The 14,835-nt window shown below is 39.9% G+C and overlaps 1 protein-coding gene and 1 long non-coding RNA gene across 5 annotated transcripts in view; one reads left to right on the top strand and one right to left on the bottom strand.

Moving 5' to 3' along the window:
• The window catches only part of LOC116056232 (echinoderm microtubule-associated protein-like 6), a 134,183-nt gene extending 130,540 nt beyond the window's left edge, over positions 1–3,643 (top strand). For all 4 annotated transcript variants that reach the window (XM_031308389.2, XM_035992016.1, XM_035992013.1 and 1 more), the window contains 3 exons: positions 242–395; positions 1,948–2,048; positions 2,853–3,643. In XM_031308389.2, coding sequence (XP_031164249.1) covers positions 242–395; positions 1,948–2,048; positions 2,853–2,877 — 280 coding nt within the window. In that variant the 3' untranslated portion in view covers positions 2,878–3,643. The remainder of the gene's footprint in view (positions 1–241; positions 396–1,947; positions 2,049–2,852) is intronic.
• Positions 1–4,689, bottom strand: part of LOC118493192 — a 10,724-nt gene extending 6,035 nt beyond the window's left edge. The window contains exons 1-2 of the long non-coding RNA XR_004895171.1: positions 4,083–4,689; positions 3,683–3,688 (exon numbers count right to left, since the gene is read on the bottom strand). This is a non-coding gene — a long non-coding RNA (uncharacterized LOC118493192). The remainder of the gene's footprint in view (positions 1–3,682; positions 3,689–4,082) is intronic.
• Between the last annotated feature and the right edge of the window lie 10,146 nt (positions 4,690–14,835).

Here is a 14,835-nt window from a genome sequence, read left to right as displayed (position 1 = left end):
AGACACACACACACAGACACACAGACAGACACACACACACACAGACACACACACACACACACACACACACACACACACACATACACACACACACACACACACACACACACACACACCCATTGACTACTACATAAAAAGTTGTAGTATAGTAAAGATATATAATCCACAGGTACAGATTAGTGTTACAGGGTTGTCAGATGTTGTTTTTAAAACATCACTTCTTGTTTTCTCTCTCCCACAGCATCCTGGGAGATGAAGTTTTAGGGATTTGGCCGCGAAACGCCGATAAGGCCGAAGTCAACTGTGCGTGCGTGTCTCACGCCGGCCTGAACGTCGTCAGCGGCGACGACTTTGGATTGGTCAAACTGTTTGACTTCCCCTGCACAGAGAAGTTTGTGAGTTAAGGACATTTTTATTTGAGGTTTCCAAAATATGTGTTTGTCGGGGTTTTTTTAGGTTTTTTTTAAAGCAATTTTACAATACAGAACACACATTAACCCTCAATCAAAATGTCTATATCAGAAATATGGGTTTCTTTTTAACCAAATTTCCCAAAAATACATGGGTGGTTCCCTACAACGCTCTTCACAAGTACAATTAATGATCACTATACTTTCGTTTTCTTCAATTTTATAGCATTTGAAAAAAATGTAAACAGTATTCGGACTAAACTTTGACATACACCAGTCTGTGATTATCAATCAACGTACATTACTCTAATATTAGTCTAAATAATTCATAATTTCTTTTTACTCAATAATTTGGTATAATTTCCTTTAAAAGAGGTTTATTCCCTCTGCTCTCAACTCCCTCTGCCTTCAACATCTGTGGGCACATGCCCGGTTGTATCCTTCTCGCTCAAGATCTGGATTCAGGTTAGGAAAAACTTTGGCTTACAGGGCCCTTCCGTCTTGACCCATAGTTCCCATATTATGAAAAAAATCACTTTTTCTGGGATTTGGGTTATTTTGTGTCTCTGGTGCTTCCACACGCATACAAACTTGGAAAAATAAATATCCATGCTGTTTAGAGTGAGATACGGTTTCTGAATGTGTCCTGCCTTCAGTCTCCGGGTGAGCTGGTCAAAATCTGCACGGCTCTCTACGTCACTAGCCGAAACGAGGTTGATAACCGTAGCATGCTAGCTTGTTCTGAATGGCAAAACACTGCTACAACACACACTAGTTCACCATAATCTACAAAAGAACTACTTCCATGTCCCTGTTCTGCAGGTATTCCACACAAAGTTGGAAGTGTGCCCTCGTTTAGAAGAAGTCTCCCGGCTAATCCTGCCTTGTACTACTGAAGTTGTAGAAACAAACAGCTAGATGATGTGATCTTACCTAGCTACTGAGCATGTGCGACTCCCAACAAAGATGTTACAGCAGTGAGAGGTCTCACTCTGTAGCTAAAACAGAGAGCTGAACACAGGGTGAAAAGAGGAGCTGCAGCAATGTGCAGTACAACAAAATATGGTGTTTTCTGAAAATTAAACCATGTAAACCTATTCTAGTACAACCTCTAAATACAATTATGAACCTGAAAATGAGCATAATATGAGCACTTTAAAAACCATGTATTCGCGCCCTTAAGTTCAGACCTGGCATTCAGGGCCTGGCACAACAATGGTATCGTTAAATTCAGTGTACTTTGAAACTGGAACTGGGAAGTATCAGGGGGATTGTCTTCTAGGGATGCACCGAATCCAGATTTTTGGGGTTCGACCAAATACCAAATCCACTGGTTAAGATTCTGCCGAATCAGAAACCAAATACCGAAGAGTATTTTAACTGTGTCGGGCTCGGACAGAAATATCTTAATACCTGTCGGGCTCGGGTCGGGTTCAGTTACTGCTCTGTCGGACGCAGGCCGGGCTCGGACAGAAAAATGCAGCCCGATCCGCACTCTAATTCGGTGCATCCCTAATGTCTTCTTCTGTGTCTGCAGGCCAAACACAAGCGCTACCTCGGCCACTCGCCTCACGTGACCAACATCCGCTTCTCCCACGAAGACAAATACGTGATCAGCACAGGAGGAGACGACTGCAGGTAAAACTGGAACATGTAGCAGTAACATAAATGTTTTCTTTCCACTTGTCTGAAAGAAGACCTGGAAGATAAATAGCCCGACATCTATAGACCAAGGGGGGTAAGCGAGCAGCCTGAAAGCGTACCTCCTATGGCGCCATTTTGATGCTACCAAGCATCACCTCCCGTTAGCATCCCATTGACTGCCATTCATTTTGACGTCACTTTGACAGAGAATAACTTTACATCTGAAGAGTTTAAAGACTCTATTTGTCCATTGTTTATTTCTAAAGAAACACGACAATGTATAAAAGGCTCCATTACCTTGTACCTCACGTTATGGCTCCGTAGCAGACGTTTTTATGAAAATAGGCTAACGATTGGGTCATAACCACGAGACTTACTGTCTCACAGTAGAGGAATTACCGTATAGTACAGGAGAAGCTCTCAGGCAGTTTGGACTTCCATTAGCTGTTTAAGTTTAATTACTAATGTTAACTATCATTTTAGTGATCAATAATTAGCCTGTGTCTATGTTATCTCCTTACATATACCTACGCTCTCCGTCTCTGCTAGATTGGGAATGATTGAGATTTCTCTTGGCACAGCTACCAGAAGACTTCCAACTTTCAGACAGGTTGCTCACGTCACATCTACGTCTTCAAGCTCAGTTGGAGGCTGCTCAGTAACGCTCAGCCATCACCGGGAAAGAGACTTCACTGGTCTCCATCGAAGTCTATGGCGTCGCTGTGTCCATTTCTTGCTATAAACTGACCAGTTGTAGCGTCACGCCTTAAACTGTTGACGTCTGTTTGTGTGTTGCAGCGTGTTTGTGTGGAAATGCGTGTAAACGCAGAGACTTCAGCCGTCTGGTGACGCTTTTCTCCAAAGCGCCTTAACAGCACCACAAGTGGATCCAGGGGGGGAATCGAACCCACAACCTCCAACCTTCATTTTAAGGAGATAGATGCAGATGGAAGACGACTCGCTGTTGTAGCGACACAAAGCCGACTTCAGTGCTGAGACGTTTGGATCCTGTTCGACTGAGACGCTTTATGATGGATTACGTGAGCCTGAGCTGGAACGAAGGAAGAGTCGGGAAGAACCTAGGACCTTTTCTCGGTCTGAACTTTTGTTTCATTTGGATTCACAACTGCCCAATCAGAAGCCAGCGAGTGACTTGATACGACTCCGCCACAGTGGAGAGGAGAGGTTTAAAGGGGCGCTATGCAGTTTTGGCAATTTCTTTGCTGTTTTCTGGCTTTTTGCTCGCAGGTTTCTATATGGAGCTCCCCCTACAGCTTCAGAATAGATATTTGGCAACACTGTCGTAAAAACTTGTTGGCGACTCTCCCCCTCCCATCTTCTCCCTCTGGTCATGTGCATTTGTTTTCATAGAAGCCGGCGAACACACGGAGCCATGTCCACTGAGGTAGACAGCTAGTAAGCCCGTAACAGACAGCGATCATAATAAAAACCTTTACAGACAATAGCAAACATCCTGAGGTCACAATAACAAGAAATACAAAGATTAAACAGAGTTTATCCCAAAGATACTTACAAGTGCAACAGCAACAACGCCAAGCAGGCTTCTGTTTGTCTCAGTTCTCGCCATTCTGAAAACACAGCTCCGATGTTTACTCATCGTGTCTGACTCCTCTCTCGGTCAGTCTGCCGTTTCCTCTTTCTCTGTTCCTCCGACAATGCTTTCCTAGCTTTCTGCTTCTTTTTTGCCGGCTCAGCCATGACGATAGTGTGAAAAACTCCATCGCTACCTTGTTCGTATAGCTAGTCGGTTCCTGTATCTGTGCAGTGCCGTGAAGCAATTCGTTCCATCGCGAGACCTGATATCACGCCATACTTCCTGATGCTGAGGCCACCAGCTCGCCGGCCCAAAATTGCAAGGGTGGTTTTTCCGCTCACAGGCACCAGGGGGGAGCGAGACGACCACCATTCAATCCGAAAAAAGTCATATAACCATTCCAATGACTCCGAAACTGTTCAGTTAAGGTAAATTAAGCTAAAAAAAACCTGCATAGTTCCCCTTTAACAGACTGTTGTCCTCGGGTCAAATTTGACCAGTTTCCAAAGTTTCTACATCAGAAATTTGGGGTTTCTTTCAAGCAAATTGGCCGAAAATAACAGGGATGGTTCCATACGACGCTCTTCGCAGGTAAAACTAAGGATCAGTTCACTACTTTCATTGAATTTTGGGTGTCATAGTCAATTTTATAGCATTTGAAAAAAAGAAGAAAAAAAATGAAATGGTTTCTAAACAGTATCCTGACTAAACTTTGACAGTCTGTGATTATCCATTCAAACGTAACTATTTAATAAGTAGATGTTAGTGGTGAATCAGGTGGTAGTGGAAAAAGAATGCAGAAACCGTTACAAAAAGGTGACAAAAATCTTGAAAAAAGATTCAAAACCCTTGAAAAAAAACATCTGATAAAGGGTGAATTTTTTTTTCAGAATTTTAGCCGGGAAGACAACACAAGGGTTAAGTGTCCGAGGCTATGTCTCATTCTGCATACTTCCGTCAGTACGCTGCTAATGTGCACTGACCACTTACTGCCGTAGAATCCACTTTCGATGATTAGTAGGAACACTTATGTTAAAACACATACCTGAAATGTCGAGCGGGATGAGCGTGAAGAACGCGACGAACGCAACACGTGATTGCAAAATCTGACGAAAATCTTTTAAACTGACCTTTGTTGATCTGAAATGAAGACAGATTCAGCAACTGCACGGCCTATTTCTCTCTTAAAATGTTTTCAGAAACACGTTTCGGTGAACTATTTTTGTAAAATACCAGATTGTATTCCGAACTAGCCGCCATTATGGTCGGTTTGGAAATTCGGTAACAGCCAGACCCACGTGACGCATTCGTCCAATCAGCTGCTGGTGGTCCCTCCCCTCCATTCTGTAGTCAAGATGGCGCCCGTTTAGTGCGAGTAGGGTCCATCGTTCCACACTGAACTTTTGGACTGTTTTTAGGGGGGTCATCCTGGTACTTTCAGTGCACTGACGTTTTGCTTTATCTACACGATATGCTTAAAAACTAAGCGAAGTGTGCAAGTAGACGCTTTGAGACATAGCCCGAGTCTCAGAAAGATTGTCAGAAACAAATGAGGAAGAACAACACAACATTTTGAATTATCACAAAGAAAAACCCAGAATGCATCAGTTCAGGGGCCAGATGCATAAATCTGTGTGTACACACGAGACAGAAATGTATGTAATGTATTTGTTTTCATCAGATGTATAACGTTTTGTGATTCTCATTTGTGGAACCTGTCGCACGGTGTGCACGAGCCTCATCTGTGTGCAAGAATCATAGTTTGAAAAGTAACTGAAGCTGTCAGATAAATGTGGTGAAGTAGAAGTAGAAAGTGGCATTAAAAGTAAAGTACAACTTGTACTTATCTATTTGAGTACATGTACTTAGTTACATTCCAGCACTGGTAAATTGGTTGGTGCTATAAGTCTCTGATAAAATGTTAAATACACAAAAGGGATATTTATTTATTTATTCTTTTTTTTTTTGTTAGGGACGATGTACAATTTTTAACATAAATGTTGCCATTTGATGCATTTTACCAGAGTTAGCCTTAGGCTAATTTACATCCGCAGTCCCTAGGCAGGGCACAATTTAAATCCAACAGTAAAAACATGACAACATCTAACAAAACAACAAGGCAGATCACAAAACCTACATCAATATAATGCACATTGTGACACACAAACACACACACGCACACACACACACACACACACACACACACACACACACACACACACACACACACACAGACACACACACACACACACACACACACACACCATGTTGAAAAACAAGAAAATAAAGGAAATAAAAGTATAAAAAAGCAGGATGTTAGGATATTTAAACTAAATTAGCTGTAAACCTAAATGAATAGTGTTGTATTATTAGATTCTGTGTCTGCATCTTTTATACATCTGCCTCCTGGATGCTGCATTCAAATCCCTTTTGGGAACAAAACAACAGTCTAAACTGACCGGACCAATGGAAGGACAAACTATAACACGCTGGTTTATAACTGGCCTGATGAAGCTGCTGTTAGAAATCATACAAATCATTTAGGAGGTTCTGTACTGTGTGGAAGCCCTGAAAGGCAAGGTTGAGCTTAAGCTACGATGTAAGTTAATAGGGCAATTGTGCAGCTTGTATTTACCTTCACAAAAGTGCTCGTTTTGCCACTGACAGACTCAGATTATTATTCTAAGTGTCTGACAACATTATGGAAAGGATTTCTAAGGAGGTCGACCTTTCTGTTAAAGAGTAAGATCCTTTTTTTAAACTTAAAAACATCTGTGAAATCGCGTTCGCTAAACCCACCACACTCCATGTAAATAAACAGTAATTTAAGCATCGTAAAATACACTTCATTCAAAGTTGACAGAAATAAAATAAAACTATGAAAAGCAGTTTTGGGTCGTCTTTCCACTTTTCCAACCATCACAAGTCTAGTTTTGGTTGAAATAAACACAGAGTTTACTGATTTACATGTGAAAATATGTTGGCTCTATACACGCTAAAAGTACTGTTTTTTTAAGAGTCTGGCGGGTTTAGCGCAAGCGACCTCAGAGCTGTTTCTGGACAGAACGGTCTTAAAGAGGTTTTAAAGGTCTACCTCTGTAGGGATCATTTCCATAATGTTGTCAGACACTTAGAATAATAACCTGAGCCTGTCAGCGGCAAAAACTGAACTTTTAGTAGACCAAATTGGCGATGCACATTTGCCCGATGCCCGAAAATACTTTTTCTTTCACCTTGCCTTTCAGGGCTTCCATAGTTCTGGGATCGCTGACAGAAAAGATCTGTTTCATATTTGTAGAGGCTGCGCAAAGTTTGTCTGTAACGGATTTAAAGGACAATTCTGGCAAATTTTACTTTACCCTCTGCCCCGAAGGCTAGCGTTATAAGCTAATCAGCGGTTTGCGCTAGCTTGTTTCAAGCTAGAGACACATTCAATTAGCATGAAAACATATCCCAGAGAATGGTCAACTCGGTACACATATGTTATTAACCCATTGGTTCATTTTGCACCGGAATTGTCCTTTAAAATCACTTTTCATTTCAAAGAGCCTTTACTGTATCTGTCGTTGGATATCATCACACTGAAGTGCCTTTCTGGATCTTTCTACCTGTGTTGGTTTTTCATAAAACTGTTTCTTCATTTAATCCATTATTGAGCTTGTTTTGTACTTCGTCTGGTGCTACACTAAACTGTTAAAAGTTTAATTTATTCATGAAAAAACTGTTTTCTTTGCTGCTCTGCTTTTTGGTTTTTGAAAGACATGAAACAACCGAAGCATCCTGATAGTTAACCTTCACATCCGAGGAAAAAGAAACACGTTGGGATGAATATTTATGGAAATATCTAAATGTTATTTATGCCTAAATTACAGTGCGGGTGACTTCTCTGTCTGAATATTAACTTTTAACTGTTGTGAAAAGTGTCAAAAGAGTCTGTTTGTGTGAAATGAAAAAAAAGTTCCAGATGTTACATTTGTTGACTCATTCACCCTCAACATATTTGATTTTCTGAAGGCAGGGCTGTAGTACTTGAATCCGGACTCGGACTCGAGTCCTGACTCGAGACGCTTTTCTGTTGTCTCGGACTCTTCTTGGACTCGTTGGTATTTGGACTCGCAGTTGTCTCGTTCTCGGCGATTGGACTCGCACTTGTCTCGGTCTCGGCCATTGGACTTGCCAAATATTCTAGTTGGCCCCGACCGAGTCCAGCACAATATGCTTTTATTCTAAAGTAACTTCCTCCTTCAAAACAAACCCCTTGATGAAGCGCGCTCGTTCAGAAATCAGGTATTATTTTAATTCAAAATCCATCTAGAACGGGCATTGTGATTGGTCGCCTGGTATACTCCTGGCTGCATCATATACCTCAATCATCAGGTATCAATCAGTTTCATTTTAGCCACAGACACAATGTCAGCGAGCACTTTGTACTCTGAATTTTTAAGGACAAGTCATAAGTTCAAGAATGGGAACATTTCCATTTTATATTTTAAGTAAATAATGTGGCATAATTTGACCCTTGCTTTCTACGATCTTGACTCAATCTTTTGGACTCGGTCTTGACTTGGACTTAAACCTCTTTGGACTCTGTCTTGACTCGGTCTCGACTACTGTAGTCCTGGTCTTGGACTTGACGAAGATGGACTTGACTACAGCCCTGCCTGAAGGACATCATTTTGCATGTTCAAAATGTTTTTAAACGCTTATTTGAGCCCATGAAATAGAGACGTGAATCATCTGAAACATGTTAAATCACACGGTGGTCATTTAAAGCCTTCTTCTTTAAAGTCTTACTGATCCAGTTAGATCTCATTCTGATTTGTCGTGATTACAGTAAAGTTATCCTTATGATGTCACCATTACACGGTTGTTTTCTTGGGATCAAAGTATAATAAACATAGTTTTCTGTCACGAAATGTGTCTAAAGACTTTGAAAATATGTTATGATCAGTGTTACACTCTGAGTTCCTGTCATGTATAGGGTTGGGTACCGAAACCCAGTTCCACTATGGAGGGGTAAGAATCGGACCGGATTAGAACGCACATTTCGGTTCCTCATTTCGGTTCCACTTAATGTGTCGACTGAAATATTTTTCCTCTGTAGCTCCGAAGCGGACGTAAAAATATCCCACTTTCTCTGTAGTCTACCGTTAGCTAGCTACCGTAAATGTAGGCCACTTTTAAAATGCCATATTTTCCCTCTGGGCTCTCCAAAATGGACGTAAAAGCATAGTAACCGTTCACTGCACGTGATCGCTAGTAAACATATTACATAATTTATGTCATTTTTCAGTTTTTCAAGAATCGGTGTAGGAATCGGAATCGTTTTAAAAGTACTGGTTCAGCATCGGAAGCGTAAAAATCCAAACGATACCCAACCCTAGTCATATAGAAAAGAAAATACTTGTAAGTGACATCTTAATGATGCCAAATAAAGTGGTAAAATAATGCAGACTGTGCTGTGGGTTGAGATGCAGACAGTCTGATGTACAGGGTGTCTCTGCAGAGTGCATGTGTGCTGTGTTTCTGCAAACTTCATTTATTAAAAGAGAAATATACTGAGAAGCCAAGGAATGTCCACAACAACAACAGGAAATACATGTTGCGGTTGCTGAAGATGTAAAATGCTGCACTGAGATCAGTCTGGGTTTGTAAATGTTTTGCTGTGTACAGGTTGTCAGGTTCTGTAGCGCTTTTGATTTCCCATGATTTGTATCATACTGTACATGGAAATATATAAATGATGCTCAGATGCATGAATTTATTTTTAAACCAAAACATGTCTGTGGATGATTGATGATGATTTTATGGTGTGAATTATGTTCACCGGTTGATTTTTATACCGAAGTGATTGTGATCAAAGTGTGTGTACGTGTGTCATTGTATTTAACGAATTAAATGAGACTCGTGCAAGAAAACTGTCTTTTGGTTATTAGTTTTAAAAAGTTAGATTCCTATTTAGTTAATTAGTGGTCTAATGTGGCCCAGATGGGAAAAAAGCAGTGAAGTCCTAAGTCATAGTATAGTATGTCGAAAAAAGTTATAGTATGTCAAAAAAGTCATTAAAAAGTCATAAAAAGTCATAGTATAGCATGTTGAAAAAATAGTCATAGTATAGTATGTCAAAATAGTCATTAAAAAATAATAAAAACTCATAGTATAGTATGTTGAAAAAAATCATAGTATAGTATGTCGAAAAAAAGTCAAAAAAGTCATAGTATAGTATGTCGAAAATATTCATAAAAAAGTCATAGTATAGTATGTCGAAAATATTCATAAAAAAGTCATAGTATGTCGAAAAAAGACAGTATAGTATGTCGAAAAAATTGTTGTAGTATAGTATGGCGAAAAAAAGTCATAGTCATATAGCTCTTTTCTAGTCTTAACGACTACTAAAAGCACTTTTACATAGTACAGGAACCATTCACACACATTAATACACTGAGGCCGAGGCTGCTGTACAAGGTGCCCCATTCTCATCAAATAAACATTCACACTCATTTACACTCCGATGGTGCAGCATCGGGAGCAATTCTGGGTTCAGTGTCTCGCCCAAGGACACTTCGACATACGACTGCAGGGCCAGAGACCAAAAAAATAGTCATCGTATAGTATGACGCAAAAAGTCATAGTATAGTATGTTGATAAATGCATAGTATAGTATATCGAAAAATAGTCATAGTATAGCATCTTGAAAAATTCATAGTATCTTGAAAAAGTCATAGTGTACTATGACATTTTTTGACATAGTATGCTATGATTTCTGATTTATGATGTAGCCTGGCTACAGTGCTGAAAAGCAACCTTGGGTTGTTCTTATTTTCTTCTATTAATGATGAGTTATTACTGATCTGGCATTTCTGAAGGCCTTCCTATAGGTTTTCAGACTGCCTTGCCAATCTAAATGAAATTCTTCCAGTTTGGTGGAGCACCATTTACTTTCAAGTTTTCGCGAGGTTTGTTTTAATTTGCGAGTTTGCGAGTTATACCAAGGTGCTAGTTTTCTTTGCTTCATCATCTTCTTCTTGAGAGGAGCAACAGAGTCTAAAGTAGTCCATAGCGAGGCCGTAGCACCGTCTACAAAACTATCAATTTGGGAGGGACTAAAGTTAAAGCAAAACTGCATCATTGAAATGCAGTTGGAATAATGTGAAATATACATAGATTTAATTTAGTTTTATTGTAATGGACCAAAACACCTATCTTAAATGTAACTGTGCATTAACTTCTTCTACTACAATTATACAGTTTATTACAGAGAACCTCTGTCAATTCAGCTGTTTTAAAACCCCAATAACAAAGTTACTCTTGCACACCACTGTTTCCCAAAAACATACCAATCATGTGTTCAAAGATAACTCAGCTCTTACATGTCTTGCGTACTGTTAACACTCATAAGAGTCATGCTGCGTACTTGCTGGAAACGTCTGTTTAATAACCAAAGTACCCACATACTGTACCTACATGTGTTCACTTGCTGTTTCTGCTTAAAATTACAAGTGGCCAAGGCTACATGTTTAAAGCAGGAAATGTACATGACATTACACTCACAAGAAGATGTAGTCAATGTCAGGACACATTTCGTTCTACACGTCAGTGTGTCGAAGTCAGGAACTGAGATCCTGACTGCCTGAAGGCCCTTTTTCCCAAAAGCACACAAAAGCTATCAGGTGATCCTTAAATCCATCTTACAAACCTTAATAAACTCCATCTCATCTTTTCAGCAACCCTGGATTCGTGCAACAGCTAGCATGCAAACGCGTATTAATGTGAATAAACTTGCATTAAGATAATATTACTATATGTTCGAGGATATTTAAACCTTCAATAAGCTCATCAAAACAATCAAAACAGCAACATATTAAACAGACTTAACATGCATCTGCTGATTACTACTTGTGGTGTTTTTCAACTATAACCCCTCCCCCCCACCCCTCCTTACCACACTACTTCATGTTCATACTCATTTCATCACTCTTCCTTCGAAGAGGAGGCGTGGATTATTATCAACGTACTGCATGTTGTGTAACTTTACCATATTTATTGTAGACTGTTTGGATGTAGAGGACAACACATCAGACATTGGTGTAGGGAACTCATTCAGTGTCTTGCAGCTGTCAAAGGTAACTTTTGTCACATTTTATTTTAGTTATTTTATTTTTATTTAGATTGTTTAAAAAGGTAAATACACTTTAAATAGTCATGAAAATGATTATGCAACCTTTAACAGCAGACAGCTAGGGACTGTACTGTGTTTAAACCAACTATATTTCATTTGGGTTTTTCCCTGTCTTACCTTAAATTGTAAGCCTTATGGATATGTTATTGTGTAACAAAGACAGAAAAATGTAGTTTAAGAAACCGGCTAAAAAAGATATAAAGATGCAAAATCAAGTACATTAGCTGAAGGAAAAATGAGAGAAGAAATATGGGAAAGAGCATTCACAATTAATGGGAAATTAAACAACAATAAGTAGAACTACTGTGTAGATATTTCAGGAATGTAGTCCATATATGCGGATCGGGCTGAATTTTTCTGTCCGAGCCCGGCCCGCATCTAACACAGTTAAAATCAAAAAAAATGTTCTCATGCTAATAACACATTATTACACGTTTGTTTGTATGGAAAGCTTTTATTAAGCAACTGTAGGAAGGCATTAAGAAATGTCAACAGATGAGGTCATCAGAGCACACGGGACAACAAGAGCACGTTAACACAGATGCGCACCTACATAATAAGCTTTTTTAAATTTAAAATGTTCAATACCTTATCGCACTGATGTGACCGAGCCCGACCCGAACCTGAACATCATTTATAAATATCTGTCTGAATGGGTCGGGTATCCATCCTCTACTTACAAAGGCTATTTCTCACAAATGTTGTATGTGTGTATGTATGTTCTGAAACATCATTAATTCACGGAAAGATATTTGGGAAATAATGATGATAATAATAATAATAATAATAATAATAATAATAATGTGTCGTGAAAATACGATGACTGATGTTATGTAATTTAAGACAGGTTACTGTATTTACTGAAATAAGAAAATTAATCTTTACACAAAAGATAATGCAGATGGTTTATCAAGTGGATTAGTCAGTCTCATCCAAAACCAGAGGGCAGAGGGGCATTCAACAAGTAGTGGAGCATCAGCACAGAATGTCCTAAACAAATGTAATTAACATTAATCATTATATTAAATTACTGAAAAAACGGACGAGGTTCTGTGGCTGCAGTAATGACCTCACATCAGCACGTTATATATTTCTATTCATCACCAGAACTTGTGCTATCAACAAATATGTGCTAACAAATATTAAGGAATTTTAATACTGAAAGCAATACGCATTTTGTTTTAAATGATTTGATTTGTGAGTATTCTATATGTATACTGCATTTGTGTGAACTGAATAATGTTAGGTAGATAATAAACAACATGTTTCACGTCTCTTTTTATAACCTGATCTCTTAAACAGGTTTCACTCTGAAGAATGGGAGATGACCACGTTAACAACACATCATACTATTATGACTATGACTACTATAGACGAGCAGATTTCATCATAGATGTTGTGACATGCATAATCATCAGTATTGGACTTCAGCTTTTCGCTGTTGCATTTGGCTTGAGTAGAAGTACTGCTGAAAGAGGGAGTTCATATCTGACTGATACATTGGCTAGTGGAAAGTTACTGACAGTTTGTGTAGAGCGCTGACAAAAGAGGAAGTAGACCAATCATAAACTATTGAATTATATTTGCTTAGCTTGTGGGACACATATGAACGGAAGATGTGCGACCATAAACAATTGAATTATATCTGCTTATCTTGTGTAGCGCATGTAAATGGAACATGTTCACATGTTCACATGTGAAATTCTCTGTATTATTTCCTGTAAGTGTCTTCTGCATTACCTTATAAGGACATGAAGTTATGGTGAAACCTTGCTGCGTCTGGGGGAGTGAACCAACTTGTGCATGAATAGAGAAGCTTTGCCAGCAGGAAATAGAGCTTGGTTACCTTGTGCTTTAGAGGAATACTCATCAAACCGACTCGGTTCTGAGCATAGCATTTAAGATAGCCTGGGTTATCTGGTGCTTTTTGTCACAAGGACTTAAGATTTAGTACCCCAAACAGCCAGAGTAACATACTCATCGAACCGACTCGGTTCTGAGCTTAGTTTAATTTCTTTATTTCTTTATTTTGCCTCTTTTTCTCTCATATAAATAAAACTACCTGAGCTTGTGTTGAGCTAGGAGACCAAAGCTTCACAAGTCTTTTTGTGTCTTTTGGGTATTTTTCTCTTTTTTCTCCACCTGGGGAGGCAGGGGTTATCCTCACGGGGGATAGCTCATACTCCTCTTTAACTGCCCATGGCGAGTTGCGGCCCGGCGTGGGACTGATTTTGACAGTCAGACCTCCTGTTATCTCCTAGTGGGAGTGCATTTCCCTACCCGCTCGGCCGGTCAGAGCCCCTAAGCACCTGACCTCTCTCAGATAGGCGACCACAGAAGGCTAGCGGGCGTCCTTAAGAAGGAAGGGACCTCCAGTGACCCTGGGAGGAGCGGCCTTGACCGTGAGTACTTAAAGGTCCCATGACATGGTGCTCTTTGGAGGCTTTTATATAGACCTTAGTGGTCCCCTAATACTGTATCTGAAGTCTCTTTTATATAGACCTTAGTGGTCCCCTAATACTGTATCTGAAGTCTCTTTTATATAGGCCTTAGTGGTCCCCTAATACTGTATCTGAAGTCTCTTTATATAGGCCTTAGTGGTCCCCTAATACTGTATCTGAAGTCTCTTTCCCGAAATTCAGCCTTGGTGCAGAATTACAGCCACTAGAGCCAGTCCCACAATGAGCTTTCGTTAGTATGTGCCATTTCTGTGTCTGTAGATATTGAGGAGGAGAGGGGGGCGGGGGGCAAGGTGGAGGGTGGAGGTGTGGCGTTGACCAACTGCCACTTTGCTGGTTTGAAAGCCATGATGTCTCTCTTTCTCATGGGTGGGCCAAATTCTCTGGGCGGGCAAAGCAGAGAAAGGGGAGGTAACCTTTCCCCTTATGACGTCATAAGGAGAAGATTCCAGATCGGCCCATCTGAGTTTTCATTTTCTCAAAGGCAGAGCAGGATACCCAGGGCTCAGTTTACACCTATCACCATTTCTAGCCACTGGGGGACCATAGGCAGGCTGGGGGAACTCATATTAATGTTAAAAAACCTCA

The sequence above is a fragment of the Sander lucioperca genome, chromosome 15 (assembly GCF_008315115.2).
Source record: "Sander lucioperca isolate FBNREF2018 chromosome 15, SLUC_FBN_1.2, whole genome shotgun sequence".
NCBI lineage: Eukaryota > Metazoa > Chordata > Actinopteri > Perciformes > Percidae > Sander > Sander lucioperca.
This window is presented reverse-complemented; position numbering and strand designations above follow the sequence as displayed.